The 15,746-nt window shown below is 40.9% G+C and overlaps 1 protein-coding gene across 3 annotated transcripts in view; it reads right to left on the reverse strand.

Annotated features, from left to right (window-relative positions):
- The window catches only part of SYNE2 (spectrin repeat containing nuclear envelope protein 2), a 156,149-nt gene that overhangs the window by 45,706 nt on the left and 94,697 nt on the right, over positions 1-15,746 (reverse strand). For all 3 annotated transcript variants that reach the window (XM_015630686.2, XM_015630685.2, XM_015630687.3), the window contains exons 76-89: positions 15,574-15,693; positions 15,218-15,418; positions 14,688-14,861; positions 13,989-14,120; positions 12,101-12,297; positions 11,754-11,886; positions 10,956-11,138; positions 10,399-10,545; positions 8,603-8,779; positions 7,279-7,434; positions 5,789-5,938; positions 3,292-3,468; positions 1,975-2,108; positions 1,326-1,530 (exon numbers count right to left, since the gene is read on the reverse strand). In XM_015630686.2, the coding sequence (XP_015486172.1) occupies positions 1,326-1,530; positions 1,975-2,108; positions 3,292-3,468; positions 5,789-5,938; positions 7,279-7,434; positions 8,603-8,779; positions 10,399-10,545; positions 10,956-11,138; positions 11,754-11,886; positions 12,101-12,297; positions 13,989-14,120; positions 14,688-14,861; positions 15,218-15,418; positions 15,574-15,693 (2,286 nt within the window). The remainder of the gene's footprint in view (positions 1-1,325; positions 1,531-1,974; positions 2,109-3,291; positions 3,469-5,788; positions 5,939-7,278; positions 7,435-8,602; positions 8,780-10,398; positions 10,546-10,955; positions 11,139-11,753; positions 11,887-12,100; positions 12,298-13,988; positions 14,121-14,687; positions 14,862-15,217; positions 15,419-15,573; positions 15,694-15,746) is intronic.

Consider the following 15,746-nt stretch of genomic DNA (forward strand, 5'->3'; position numbering starts at 1 on the left):
TCAATAGCAAAGAACACACACATTTCCCTAAAAAGAAAAATGGTCCTTGCTTCCTGACCCCTTTGTTTGAAAGGATCATATTATAAAATACCACTCCAGCCATTTAATAAATTACCCAAGAAATTTTGATTTCTTATTCTCTATATAGGAATTTATTTTTATTTTTTGTGGTGACAAAAATCCATAAAACCATAATCTTTCCTAATATATAGAGAAGAAAAGATAAGAGAGATTAAAATACATTTTTGTTATGGACATGTATACTCAACTACACATAACTCATATGCCACTTCACTGATCCCACTGATCTTTTAATGCACCACTTAAAAAAACCTACAAGGCATTCCTTGTGTTCTAGCCACACACACAGGACAGGATCTACAGTGCTAATGGAATTCAGGTGGCCATGCCTTGCTCATTAGGTATAATACTCTTCACAAAAATTTCCAGAAAAGGCAATTCCTTTTTGCTGACATATTGGTGAATTTCTGTAACAGCCATTAGTAGATCAGAAGAAAGTAAAAGTACTCTGGTCAACACTTTGCTGCCATCAATTTTTCTGACAAAGAAAGATATACATGAGTTCTCTTCCCTTTAATGTAAAGTTTCTTATTTAAAGCCACATGCAAAATGAAATATTCTGGACTTCTTCCAATTTGTGGCTAGAGATTCATAAAGCTTGATGAATCACTGCTCTGTCCTGACATAAGGATTATTATGTTTCTTTATTGCAGTCTGAAAGAACCAAAAATGTCAGAACCTAATGACAGCTTTGCTGCCTAAAGAGTCCAATGCACCGTGTGCCTTCAGCATGATATCTCATTTGCCTGAAGTCAAAAGCATTTAGAATAATCTAAGGAGCTCAGGAATCTGTGAACTCATCACACCAGACCAAAACACAGTACCAAATTCAATTAAAAACAATTTGCAGGCTGTGGAAAAGCTCAGGATGATCCTGTGCTCAGGAAAACTGCTCTTTTCCCCCTCACCTATTGTTCCAGTAGATATTATCCCTCCTCCCAAGCAATGCCTCATAAGGTAAATAATTTTTCCTTCAGTGATTCCTTCCAACACAGGCCTGGTTTTTTGTGTAGAGCAGAAAGGGGCAGAGATGGAATATGACTCCCTTCTGCTCTCTTCTTACCATACACTAACTTTAGTTTGGTCTCTGGTCCAAGTGCTTAAAGGAAATACAAAGGTGCCTGTTCATGGAAGAAACCCACAGATTTTATCTTTTCCACTGACTGGATTGTTGGCATTATTTTGCCTTGTTTCTCAAAAATGAATCTTGGTTTGTACCAGGCAGCAGAAACTTATTAATGTACCTTCATCTCCTGTATCCTCTGCTCCAGGGTTTCTATCGTGTTCTCCTCAGGCACACGAGCATCCAAGAGCTGAGCACACTGCTGGCTGTACTGCTGTAACTTGGCTGCTGTCTCAGTGCACAAAGCATCAAAGGGCTCCCAGAGCTGCAGAGCTGCCTGTGCTGCCCGCAGCTGATCTGTGATGTCTTCATTTACTGCGTTCCACCTGCCAAAATATCAAAAGATTAAGAGTGTTTCCTAGTAGGCTCTCCTGCAGAATATGATTTGGCACAGGATTCCTGTGGGAGAGTTGCTTTGCATCCACAGCCATGTTCCTGAAATCCATTTTGTGCTGTGGGACTCATCACATGAAAAGCATGCAGGTAAAAGGTACAAGTTCCCCATCCCTGGAAGTGTTCAGGGATGGATGGGGCTTGGAGAAACCTGGTCTGGTGGAATGTGTCCCTTTTCATGGCAGAGGGGTTGAAACTGGATGATGTTTACAGTCCCTTCCAACTCAAACCCTACCTGATTCTGTGATTCTACTCCTCACACAGATGCCCTTAGATGGGTGAGATAGTATAGATTTGAAAATCTGATGTTTGAGTCCTGCCTCAACAACTTGGGTGTTTTAAATACTAGCAACTGGGGTCTGATTTTGCAGGCTTACCTAGTGTGTGCCTCTGTGCACTTCTGGTCAATAATCTCTGCAAAGGAGGGGGAGCAGTTCTTCTTCAGGTTACTGGCAGCAGCCTGGAGCTTGGCCCAACTTTCTTCACTGTTCTCTGATTCATCTTGAAGAGCCTGCAGAATGGATTATTGCAATTAATTGTGGGGGATAAATGACCTAAGTGTAACTTCCTCTATAGATTGGTAGAGCTAGGGCAGCAATAATGCCATACTTCTGCAGATTAAAATGTTTGCAGAAAATATAACACCTGTTCCTAGAAATTAGGAAGCTAAAAGAGGTGAAATGGTTGAAGTTAAAAAAGAAAAAAAAAAAGTCATTCAAGAGACCTATTTAAAACTGAGATAATTTATTGGCTGTTAAAGAAAAAGCTCATTTAGCAAACCCACACTCCTGAACTGAAAAAAGGACTTTGCTAGAAACCAAAAATGCTTTCATTTTAAACCACTGTTTCTACTGGCAGAAAAGTTGGCTTGACACCTCCTGTCCTCAACTCCAAGTTCCCCCTCCTGATACAGGCAATTACAGCATATCTGTGACTGCTCCAGGTTAAAAGTAAACAGGGTGACTAAAGGGAGGTGAGAAGCTGCCCAGTTCCTTGTATTTATAATATGAGCCCAGGTGAGGGTGAAAAGCACTTGTGCAGTGTTTACTGCCAAGAGTCCCATACCCAACGTTCACAGCCTCAGTCTGTCCTGCACCACCTCTGATACAACTCAAAAAAAACCCCAAATCAGGCCTTATTTACAGGAAAACAGGGAGTGCTTGCACAGCCTTTCAACACTCATTTAAAGCCAGGGCAGGGGATTTTAGCCAGAGCTGTGAAATGCCCAGACCCAGGGCCAGCCTAACTGCCTACTCCAGATGCTCCACTTGGACTCTGTAACAGCCAAGCAGAGGAGCAGGAGGATCCAGGGCATTTATGTCTGGCATTCTGACTTCTTCAGAGGCTGTGCAGGAGACTCCAGCTCTCTGGAGAGTGACAGAACAGCTGGACTGGTGCTGGAGCAAGCAGAAATGCCAGGCTCAGCATCAATACAAGGTGCAAGGGAGCATGAGCACTCAGTGAGCTTCTCTCTTAAACCTTGGTACCTAAATGGCACTAAAGTTGTACTTATGCACTACATAAAATAAGAAGTCTAAGTGCCTCTGGAGACAAAAAAAAATAGCAATATTGCACTAATTTCAGTGTTAATATAATAAAGAAAAGTTGTTCAGATAATGTTTTTGGTCTTTTTTTTCAGTGGAGTTTGTTTGCCTAAAGGCATAGAAGAAAGTACAGAAATAAGACAACTTTACCTGGAGAGTTTTGACCTGTTTTTTCAAAGCTTCCAATGAAGTTTCTTCCCCAGAAGGTTTGCACTGGTCTATGCAGTACAAATATCTTGTTGTCATCAAGCTGACTTCTGCATAAATTTCATCATATGCTCTCCACTGCTCCAGTACTGACTCCATTGAGGCCTTTAGCTGTGCAACCTGCAGACAAACCATTTTTGTTATTATTTCTTGTGTAGTCCTGACATATAAATCATCTTTAAATTGACTTAGAAATCTAAACTCAATGCTCAATCCATGACAATCCGTATTAATTTGCCAAGTTGAAGTATTTTACTACTTGGTAAGGAATTGTGCAGGCTTCAAAAAAAGCAGTAAACCATACCTACAGTGTAGAATATGAATTTGCTGGTAATTAAAATTTCACTGGAGTTCAAGGTAGCGCTATTCTACCAGAACAACCCAGGAAGTACTGAAATAATAAACTACTTATTCCCTTCTGCCAAAATCAGCCTGAAGTGGGAGGAACTTGAAAGCCTTAATCTTCTTAGGAAGCAGATAGGTTGATCCAGAGATCAAGTTTCCTTTCAAGTACAATTTGAACAGAAATTGGAAGAAGCCACTACTGCAATACTCTGAGAGCTGTCGCCCCTCTTATGCCATTGTGCTCTACTAATGCAGGCCCACCTGGATCACAGGCTAGCAAGTCCAGGATTTTCATGCAAAATTAAATGATGGATATCCCCTTTATTTTCTGTCTCTTTCATTATTACAGTTGTCTAATCTGTAAGGGGCAGGCATGGCTTCCATTTGCCACAGGCTCCTAGACACTGAAAACACAAAAATGCAGTCCTCCTTCAGCAATTTTTATCCATCTGCTTCAGGGAAGTACATAAAGCATGTCCTGGGTTAGATAAAACATTCACCTATTTTCAGTCATGCTTGGAGAAAAGCATGAAAACCAGGCAGACAGACAACCATGTCTCCATGAGACCTGACAAAAGCCAGATGCCAGATTTCAGTTCTGACTATGCAGCCACACAATGGAAGAAGAAAAAAACATCCACAGTAGTTCACCCTAAATAGACTGCACAGATCATTTCATCCCAGTATCCTAGTTTCAGGCACACACAGCCTGGTGGATTAATCATCCCTATTCTCTTTTGAATCATGGTACAGGTGGGAGGAATCTCTAATTGCTTTTTGTAGCCTGTAGCTAATTACTGCCCACACAAGGAAGATGGAAAGACATAGTTCTCGAGAAATGTCTCTGAGCCACAGACTCACGGTCTTGAGCTCAACCTACGGACAGTTTAATCAAGATATTACATCTCCTTAGCCCTGTATTAGAAATCTCTGCCTGGCTCTGATGTGAGCAGTCACCCGTGGGAAGGAACCTGCCCTTGCTGTTTCACTGCACACACAGACAGCTCAGCTCCAAGAACATCCTGTAGTTTGCAAGTTCTGTAGCTAAGTCATAAAATTCCTAAAATTAACATGACCCATGATGACTGCATGAAGAAAAAAAGCACCAGGCTGTCAATCCTGCCAATTTCTATCCCCAGCTATACACCAGAAGGAAAAACTTTCATCATGTACATAGACATAAATTTCCCTGCTTTCTTGGTAACAAACAATCGCATCCCTTCTGCTGAAACCTAAACCAAGAAGCAGCAATACTGGATTGACACCTCCTGTGGAAGAGTTCAAGCAAAAGGGTTCAGGTTTAACAAAGTTCTGAGGAAAAAAGGCAAGGAATTCATAATAAAAATGGGTAAAGCAATCTTAACTAGAAACACAACCACTCCATCATGTATAATTCTCTACAGTACATGGTTATTTATTATCACAATTTCAATCTATAAATGTACTCATTATTATCTCTCCTAAACCTATCAATTACATCCACATAAAAAAAACCATCAGATCCAATTATAATGATATTATGACTATAAATATAAACTGCTGGGGAGTCAGTTTGCATGGGAAACCAATATGCCAGACTCTCCTTGGAGCAACTGGAAACGACAAAGGATTTGAGGATGGCAGAAGCCACCCTGGTGTGTGGATGAAAGAGTAACTGGGAGGTGGAAAAGCTGCAGTGACAACAGGGCCAGAGTAGGCAGCTTCCACCAATTGCACTACAGGGGAGAAAGAGCAGGGTATGAAAGAGATCAAGTAAGAGAGTTAAAGGTTTTCATTTTCAGATTGACATAAAAGTAGCAGTGTTCTTTCTTTATTTACTTAAACTGCAAATGGGGACCTGCTCCTCCTCCCTTTGTACTCAAACTGCTTCAATATCAGACAAATTTTTCTCTCTCAACTTTGGAAATACATTAATTTACTTTACAGTAACGAATTAAAACTAAATTCTTAGGAAGGCGAAGAGTATTCAAATTCCTTGAATACTTTTCATCTTTTTTGTACCAGCTCCTGCCATCCCATGAAGATTGATTCTGATCACCACACTGGTGATCAGAAAATGCAGTGGAGGAAACCTGAACACAAGCAAGGCTTTTACCTGGTTTACAATGCTGTCCTTCATTTCACACAGCTCAGCTATCCTGAGAGACTGAGCTGCTGGGGCTTGTTCTGCACTACCATTCGAAGCCAAACTTTGTTTGAGCTCATCAAGAGCTTTGGATTTAGCTGTGAGTTGATTTTCTAGCTCCTAAAAAATGGGAATAAAAAAGATAAATAAGATTTTTAATGAGACCATAGAAAAAAATTTCTGTGTGAGTAGCTTAGATAAATATGCCTTCTTTAAAACCAATTTTGTGCAATTCTTCAGTCATGCAAAGGTAAGACAGGAACTGGTTTTGCAATGGGAGAATCCCTGACATCCTAACAACTTGTGGAAAGTTATTTTCAGTTTATCCCTCTACTCAGAGAGACTCCCATGGCAGAAATTCCAGTGTAATTAAGTGAGAACCATCTCCAATGAATGGAGATATCTGGGAGAAGAACTTCTCCAGCACAGCCAGCAAGATTTTAAGAATCTTGACATGCTGGGGAAAGCTCAGCAGGGAGTTCTCCACAATGTGAGGAATTATCCATACCCACAATGAGCCACAACATTTCCCTATAATGCTACACTTAAAGCCATGACTGTTTTTCACCTCTCACTGACCATCCCCAAAACATTTTTCAATTTGGATCTTATTTTTATTGACCAAGTAAATCTCAATGAAACATTTTAGCCACCTGTATCCTAGCACTGTGTGTTGCTCTGAGCAGGTGAGTGTATAGTCCAAGCTACCCTTGTGCCCATCTTCCATGCTGGCCCCTCCACACATTTCAGAGATGCAAGTAACTCAGTGTGTAACAGAGCACTCCAGACAATAAAAGCAGCCTACTACGAGAGAGATGTAACCATGGCAATGAAAGAACAAATATTCCATGTTAAGAAATAGAGAGGGAACACTGTACTGAATGAAAACAGGAGACTGACAGAGTAACAGGAACCAATTATTAGCTGGCTGCCACCTGTATTAATTTTGAGGGATCTGATGCCTAGAAAAACATAACAAAGGACACCCAGATCCTTGAGGCTGCTGCAGAGAGACTACACTACAATCTAGGGCAGATGTAGAGAGGGTTTCTATTTTTCCAAAGGGGACTGAGTAGTTTCCATGACACTTCCATCACAGAGCTCTTCAAACTAATGGAATTTATAACTTCCATGGCTGTGCTGAACTGAGAATTACTTCTATTGGAAGTATCTCAGAATACAATATTGCTGCACAGCACTCCAAATACCATGAAGCAACAGCAGATGCATCTTCAATTGGTTGAAAAAAATCACAGAATAGCCACTCACACTGAAAGTGGCTCTGGCTCTTTATCACCTGAATGCAACATGATTTAATTAAAACGACATTGGAGAATTCTTCTGGCAAACAGCAACTTCCGTTATATTTCTTTCTGTTAAAATCTGTGCAGTTCCTTCAGCAAAGTGTGCTAAATAGGGCTTTTACATTATTTTTTAATATCACTCATGTCATGCTTTACCTTGCAATCATCTAAGGTGTTCTGTGCAGAGATCAGACTTGCTGGGGTCTGTAAGGATCTCAGTCGATCACTCTGAGCTTCCAGCCAGTTGTACAGAGTCTGGGCTTTGTTCTCATTCTCAGTAATATCCTCCAAAATGTGTTCCAGGTCTTGGATCTGAAAGTTACAGAACTGTTTCAACTTACTTAAACCTACAGGTGGGCAGAAACAGGGCTTTACCTTCCATGACAAAATTTGAGATGATGAAATTTATACTGAAAATACTCTTTAGAGAAATATTTTGAAAGGAAAACCTCAAGGGTTTTGCAGGTTCTTTAGGATCTAACCTTTGCCTTTGGAAGAAACAAGCCAGTGTGTGTTCTGGAGTTGGGAGACCCTGGGCTATGTGGACACATTCATTCATATGGGAGTCTGAAAATCTCATTCTCACTAAAACCCACCACCAACAAGAAAGGGACCTCAAGTTTCCTATCTTCAATATTGGCCCTGAGGATCCATTAGATCCTAGAATAGAATTTCATAAATATGGTTAGAGAAGATAACCTCTTCCCCAACAAAACTGAAATTGCATCATGGAAATTTTCAGTTGTATGGGAAATGAAATTTCTACTTAAAAATGTTTCTGGAAGATTTTCTGAACTAAAAAATATTGGCAATTTTCCATCTGACCAGAAGTCTTTGAATCTGGACTCAGAAAGGGCAGCTTCTCCCAGAGCTGTGTAAATTGAGACACAAAGATGAAAGAGAAATGTGTTGGTGAAGAGATTCATTCCAGCAGCCTCATGGCTGCATTTTGGGATTCTAAGATTCCCCATGTCCTTTCCATATCATGAGCCACACCAGCTTTTCTGGGTATTGGGACACGTAAGCAGCAGCATCTAATTCTGGATGCATGGATTATTTCTAGCCTCACTAGAACAGAATAATTCTGAGGCATTGCCTGAAACAGATTTTCTCCAGGGCAAGATTATGTGCTGTTAGGAAAATTCTGCTTGTAGACTGACTATCAGCTGCTGTCCTTCAAAGCACTCTATTGGGAAAGAATATTCAATAACTGCAGGAGGAGGGCACTGACACAGAGTAACCCATTTCCAGTGACCCAGGAGGGCTGGAGCAGGGCTGGGAACTGATCCCTGCTGTGTCTTGTCCAAGAGGCTCCATCTGAACGTGGCTGTCAACACTACTTACTTAACAACTGCTGTTTTCACAAATCCAACTGCTACAACAGGAAAACTGCTGGTAGCCTAATATATCCCTAATACAGGGCAGTGGCACAGGCAAAATCAGAGTTCTTAGAGAGAAAGCCATGGGGACTCAATCCAACCTTTCTGTTGAGGGACGCCTGCAGGCGGTGCCACCGCAGGTTCATCTCGCCCAGGCACTCCGCAAACTCTGTCCTTTCGTAGCGCTTGCTCTCCACGTCACAGGTGCTCATCTGCAGCAGGGACTGGTTAACAAAATCTACCATCCACTGCTTAAAGTTCATTTCCATCATGTACTCCTGCAGGGGAGAAGAGAGAAAGAACAAAAATGTAAACATCAGCTTCGTAGTTTTAATCTGATCGGTTCCAATGATGCTTCAAGGTGTGGCAATGGGACATTGACAGCTTTGTTTGAATTATGACCAAAAATGTTTTTCTGAAAGAGAATCTGTCTGTAGGAATAATTCTCAAATTTCTCCATTCTGTATTTCTGTAGCTGTTTCCATTCATGAAACGTCTGGAGAAAATCTCTATCATTATGTGGGTAGTTCAAGGTAAAAAACAGACTAGTGATGGAGCTGGGAATAAAACCCAGGGGAACCAGATCCTGTACTTAATCCATTGGACAAAACCATCACACTGGGCCCAGATTAGGCTAAGGCCAAGGCTTTCCCACACTCCTGCAACTCACAGGCAAATGCAGCAAGAGCTTCTACTCCTTTTAACAAAATATCTGGTATCAGAATAGAATATCAGAATATCTGGGAGCCTCTAGCATCAGCATCTCTTGCACAGAGAGGTAAGTGAGAAACTACATGCAAAATGAAAACATTAAGGAATGTCTTTTTATTTCAGAGAGTATTAGAAGAGATTAGGAAAGGGCTCCATATTTATCTAGTGGTGCCCTGAATAGTCACCAGGGAATACCACAGCAGAGGTACTAAAGCCACAGCCGCTTCCCTCTAGGAATTTGTGACCCTCATCCCAGCTTTCTTCTCAACACACACAACCCTACCTTGCTGACAAGTGCAAAAGATACACCTACAAACCCAGCTCTAAATATCCAGTGTTATAAACAGCACCTCACCTACATGTCCCAGCTTCCAAATCCAACTGATACAGACCAAAATGGTCAGTACAGACCAATGTATGTGCTCTACCACAGCACTTGGAAAGAAATGCTTGCACTGGAACTTGCCTTACATGCAGCACCAAGTGCCTGCAAGCTGCAGCTGCAGACTGAGAACTGTCAGCCTTTCTGAGCCCTGAGCAAGGGCAGAGCAAAATATGTCTCTGTGGGGATTCATGCCCTGAGGCTGGGCTCCCTGGCATCTCTGGAGTACACAGCTTGAATTCTTCCTGTGACTGGAGCAATCAGCCTCTGCCACTCGTGCTCTGACATCTGAACAGTGCCGAGACTGCTGCAGCCTCTCTCTCTCTGCAGGGATGTTCATCTTGTCCCTCTTTCCTAGCAGGTTATTTCTTTTGATGACACATAATATTCAAACCCCCTGTTCTCTAGTTAAACGGATTCAGGTTATAGAGCTCCATTAGGAGGTATTCCTTGTTAAAAAGACAGACTAGAACACAGCCTCTGAAATAAACACAGAGTCTGTCTTCCTAAGGAAGGAAAGATTTGCTGCTCTTCACATTTTATAATCTAAATGCAAGAGAGAGAACAAATGAGACAGATGGAACAGCATGAGAAAAGGAGATTACAGCCCAGCAGGCAGTAGCTGTATTGCAGAACAGGCAGTGGTTTGAGTGTCATGGAAGCATAAAGGTTTTATAAAGGAGGATGTTACGACACGTTTCAGACTGAGGAGCCCTCTTGAGAGCAAGGGAAAGGATATGACAGTGCCTGTAGGCTGCTTCCATCCTTTTTACAGCAGGCCTGGGCTTACAGCCTCCCATTTACCTTGTACTTCTGAAGGAGGGTCTTGACTTGAGCAGCACCGCGTTGTGAATTTATTGGCTCCTCACGTTCCTGCTGTTGTTCCACATGGTCCAGCCAGGCCATTAGTTCAGCAATAGCTTCTCGTGATGAAAGCTTTTCCATCTGAAGCTGAGGTAAAGCATATAATGAATCCTTTACACTCTACTTGTTAGAAATACCAAGGAAAATGACATTTCTATTTTTAGAAAGGCTCAGGCACTATAATCACATTATTGGGGCATGAACTTGAAAGTGAGCCCCGTGCCCATGGGCAAATGACTTCAGTTCTAGAGTTCATGAATCTGAAATAAAATTCTTTCTAATTTTAAGCAACAGAATTTCATGCAAAACTGTAGAGATAAGAAATATATGCAAAACAGCCAGGAAGAACACAGCAATATTTAAACTGCAGTACAATATTGGGGTTATTCTGAAAGCATGGCACAGCTAATTCGGAAAAAGGCAACTGAATCCCAGCAGCAGCATTTTAACCTAATTATTTAGTTTGAACTGAAAGATGGCAGCAGTTTCTCACTCACCTGGTGAAGCTTTTCTTGGATGGCTGGGAGCTGTGTAATCAGTTCTCCCCATTTTTGCTCAAACTTTGCCAAAGATGACCTAAGTGCTGCAGTATCAGCTTGCTTCACGTGGAGGAGCTGGCTGGCAGTGCTCACCACTGATGACTTCAGGGAAGATTTTTCATCAACCTCCTTAGAAAATGTCTTAGGTGCATGGGAGAAATTTAAGAGTGGGAAAATATTTATATATATATGTTGAAATGAAGACAAGCCATATTTTCACAGGATAAAATGCCTCAACAAACAGATTTTATCAAGATGGTAAAATTCAGAAAACCTAAGCTCAATATGTATTAGCAGATATAGTATTCTTTTGCCCACCTTGATATACAGTGCTGAATGCCACCTTTTGCTCCCAGAGAGACTGGGAATATCCTGACCCCACTTCACACAGAGGTCCAAGGAGCAATCCCAGTCCTCATACCTCTGGCCAGCTCACATTCACCAGTCAAACCTTCATGATGCTTTGCTTTCCTCCTGTGCACTATTCCTTCTGTCTGGCCTCACACTGGGAACCTTCTGGCTAACCATCCAAGGGGAGCAGGCAAAGACATAAAATGCAATTCAGTGTTTCTCTTTCCTGACTTTGGCTGACACCTCCACTCCTGTACAGTTGTTAAGTGGCTTTGGGACACACAGCCATTCAGTGGTCTATTATGTGGGTGGCTCAAGGCCATGACAAACACAAAAAACCTCTCAAAAGGGTCATTTTCACCAGAATTCACAGTGTCTTATCTAAACCTGGCAGAAACGACTTACAAACAAGCTGCTGATGTTGTCCCTGATGGTGGCAAGATCTTGTGACACATTGAGAGACTGCTCCTTCCAAAAATTCATTCTCTGCTGAGCAGAATCCAACCACTTCATCAATTCCTCTGACTCTCTGTTGTAGCTACAGAAGGAAACAAAACACAAAAACATATCTAACTGAGGCTGGGATACATTTCTCAACCCTCTTGTCTTCCCTGTGAGAAGGCACGTGCTGTTCTGGCACCTCTGCTGCTGCATAACCCTGCAGAAGCATGGCTTCAGCTGTCATCTATAAAAAAAATTACAAACTAATGTCTAGCTGAAACTTCAGATTTTTTTTTCTGTGTTAGACCCACCTGACCAGGAGTTTCAGTAATGTTTGAAGTCGGTGTAGCTCATGGCCAACTTTTTTGGTTAAAGACAGCCACTGCTCTTCCAGTTTCCCAATCTGGCTTCTTATTTCTGGGCAGCTCACAGCAGTCAGCAATTTCTTCCCTTCTTTCACCATCTGGTACAGCTTGGCATGCTTTTCATCAACATTACTTTTGATTTTCTGTAAGAATATGGGAAGTTTGCAAAACAGTAACATTTTAAAGATGGAAAACACAACTAGAAAAACACATATCACATGTTCTAACTTCTTAATCTCACATTTCCTCTGTAATGTATTTTATTTTCCAAATGACAGCAATCTGTAATTCATAACATGAAAAAGGGACACAGGTTTTTGTGGGTTTGTTAATTTTTTGTTTGTTTGTTTCCTTTGGGTAGATCAAGACAAATCTCAACATATTTTTACACATTATCAGACTGACTTTGTTATGATTTAATGGGCTTTTCTGACACCCAAAGATGTCAGGCAATGGACAAACACTGTCAGATCTGGCTGCACTGTCCAAATATATGACTGCACCCACCAAAAAATTATTGTCTTCCCATGCTCTTGAAAGTTATTGTTCCTCCTTCAGGCTCTATACCATTTTGAAAAAATAGTTACTTTTTTGAAGGAAACTGCTGGGATAATTATTGAATAATGGTGACAGGGAGAAATGAAGAGTGGACAGTGAAGTCATTAAGTAAAAAACAAAGGTCTGGGGTTATTTCTCTTGCAGAAATGAAGTCCTAGAGGAATCTGTTCTGCTCTGTTTTTGAAACTCTAAAGCTCCACAGTTTCACCCTGCACCAAACATCTTCTAAAGCTTTATGACTTTGTTTCTGAAGTCTTTAAACACAAATAAAGACTTAGGAGTGAAGAGCTAGTTAAGAACTCAAAAAGCCAAGGAAAAGCAGGCAACTTCACATCAGTAGCTGTGCAAATTTTGCATGTCTCTTGTCTCAGTGCAATAGGTACCAAAAGCACCAGAGGGCCACTATGACTGCAAACATCTACTGTTGATTTATTACAAAGACTTTACTGTAGCTCAGATTTTCCTGGGAATATCCAGTGATGTCTTTCCTGCAGTCAACCAGATTAAATCATTATAGTACTTTTTTCCTTTATGAAACATTCATTAATCACTCATTAATTTGCTTTTATTAAACACTTAATAATTAAAAAATTTCTAACAGAGAGTGTGCTCTGAAGACTGAGAAAGGTCAGACCTGTGAGACATGGCAAGCACTATCTGAAAATACATCACTAATATTACTGAAAACCTTTCTTCTTAATTTTATAAAACAACCATAAATGCTGCTTTCATATCCTTATATTTAATTGTGTTTAAAACATGGATAAAATATTTCCAGCTGCAGCTGAGGTTGTAAATAAAGATGTAGCTCTTCCATTAGAGATGCAGCTGCAACCAGAGCTGCCATAAGAGTTCAAATATTTAGTATTTTCAGATATTTGAAAGCTCTAGGTTGATTCTCCTTTTCCATAGGTTTTACACTGTGGCATGAAGATAATTTCTGAATTACAGGGAAGTGGCACTATGCTTACTCCAAGGCTCTTGCTGTCCTTGGGATCCATGGAGCCTGCACATCTATCTGATCCCAAATACTTTCCTTTGAATATTGAGTTATAAAGTAGATACGGTCATTACTCCCACTTAAAGGGACTTGTAGCTCCTGACTGGAATTAGGAGTCCAATCTTTTCCTACTTTTAAAAGTCAGTTTTGAGCTTGCATCCACACACAGCTGAGGAGACAAAGGAAGCTGTGCAAATCACCTCCTCATATACTAACTAATATTTTTTGCCAGTTCTACTGATCCATAAAGAAAAGTAGTGACAAACACATAAATACCTCTAGAAGTGCAATCCTTTCCAATAATCTTTCTTCAGTTTCTTCAACCAAACTGACAGAAGGCAATGCAGAGGCAAGTGCTTCTAACTCCTTATTGAAAACTAGGCATTCCTCATCAAATACCATCCAATCCTAAAAAATACATTGAATTGTTAACACATCCATTTGCACTTAAATACACCAGACTCAGGCCTTAATGCCTTCTCTAGGATCAGCAGCTCTTGCTTTAATGAAACATAACACAAAAGTAAGTGAACAATATGTAAATATCAAAGTGAGACATGACTTCACCACAGATGAATTAATTATGCATTCTCCAGAATCTTTAGGGATTCTTATTTTAAAGTAGTGTATGCAACTTTTTATTCTCTAGGGATGTTCTGAGATTGTTACATTTTTTAAGTTTTAAAGGGGTGCTGGTATTTTTCAGCCTTAAAGGGCTCTTCTGTCAGTCCAGACACTCAGAAATTACAGCAAGAAGTTATAAAGTGTGATGTTTTGAAATGTCCACTTCCAGAGATTTTCAAGAAGAAAGCTGGTTTATTGACACATATAGAATAAGAAATAGACTGCTGCTGTCCAGTGGAAACAGGGAAGGACAACTACTGGCCAAAGTCACTGGCAGGACAAGAGCTGCCGCAGATGCAACTTTTCTCCTTCCCTCCAGGCTTTACTCTTGGGTGTCTTTTGATTTATTACCTTCAGCAGGCTCTCTAAGTGTATACCATACTGGCAGGCTTTCTTCTCCAGCAATTTGACTTCATTCACCAGCTCTCTCCAGAATTCCTCTCTCTTTTGCAGGACAGAAGGACTCACTCTCTTGGAAAACACTTCCATGTAAGCCATGCGTGTCATGAGGTTGCAGAAAAAATCCTGGAAAAAAGCCCAAGCTAAAGCTGGCTCTTTAAGAGAGATCACACTCCCACAGCAGGAGTTCTAAGGCTGAAGTAGTAGGCAGGACACAATAATCCTTTGGGATAACTTAAGAAAGACGTGCTTTCCTTACACAGCAAGGTGTTCTGAGGTAAGCAGAAACAGCAATTTATCACCAAAAGTGGCACTGTTTTGGTCTACTGAGAAATTTGTGTTTGTTTTCTGCACATACACCAGTCCCTCCCCTTTGCTATGAGCCAGCCACTCTCCCCCACTACACTGGAGAGAAACCAGTCACAGAAAACTGTGCTCCTTGCTATGCTGACCTGAGCAGTGCTGAGATGAACAACTCATACCTTGTGATTTTTCAGGTGAGACTGCAGAGCTGCTCTGCTTTTTGTCAGGTGCTTTGGATCTTGTGCCATCTTCTCTCTTCCAATAGCTACCAACTCTGCAAACCCATGAAGCAAGTCCTCATACTGGCTTTCACTGATGGAAGGGGAGTTCAGCTCCACATACTTTGCTTTTAGAATCCCCCACATGTCATCCAGAACATCCTACAATGCAAACACAGTGTACCAATTCATGAAGGACAGAAATTAATCCCACAAGCAATATGGGGGAATATGAAATAACCATCAGCCTTTTGATGCTGCAAGTGAATTGCTTAGAAGAATCAAACCACTTGAGTAAATTGGTACTGTGCTCTTACCTCTAATTTATAAGCTTCCTGGATTAAGGTGATAGGTAACTGCAATCTTTCTCCATGGCCTCTCAGTTTTGCTACTTGGTTTTCAAAGTTTTGCAGCTCCACAGTACAGGCATCAATTTTCTGGATGAAGGACAAAATTAATTATTAGAAGAGTTCCATTCCAATAAACTTTC

Source organism: Parus major, chromosome 5, assembly GCF_001522545.3.
Source record: "Parus major isolate Abel chromosome 5, Parus_major1.1, whole genome shotgun sequence".
Lineage (NCBI taxonomy): Eukaryota > Metazoa > Chordata > Aves > Passeriformes > Paridae > Parus > Parus major.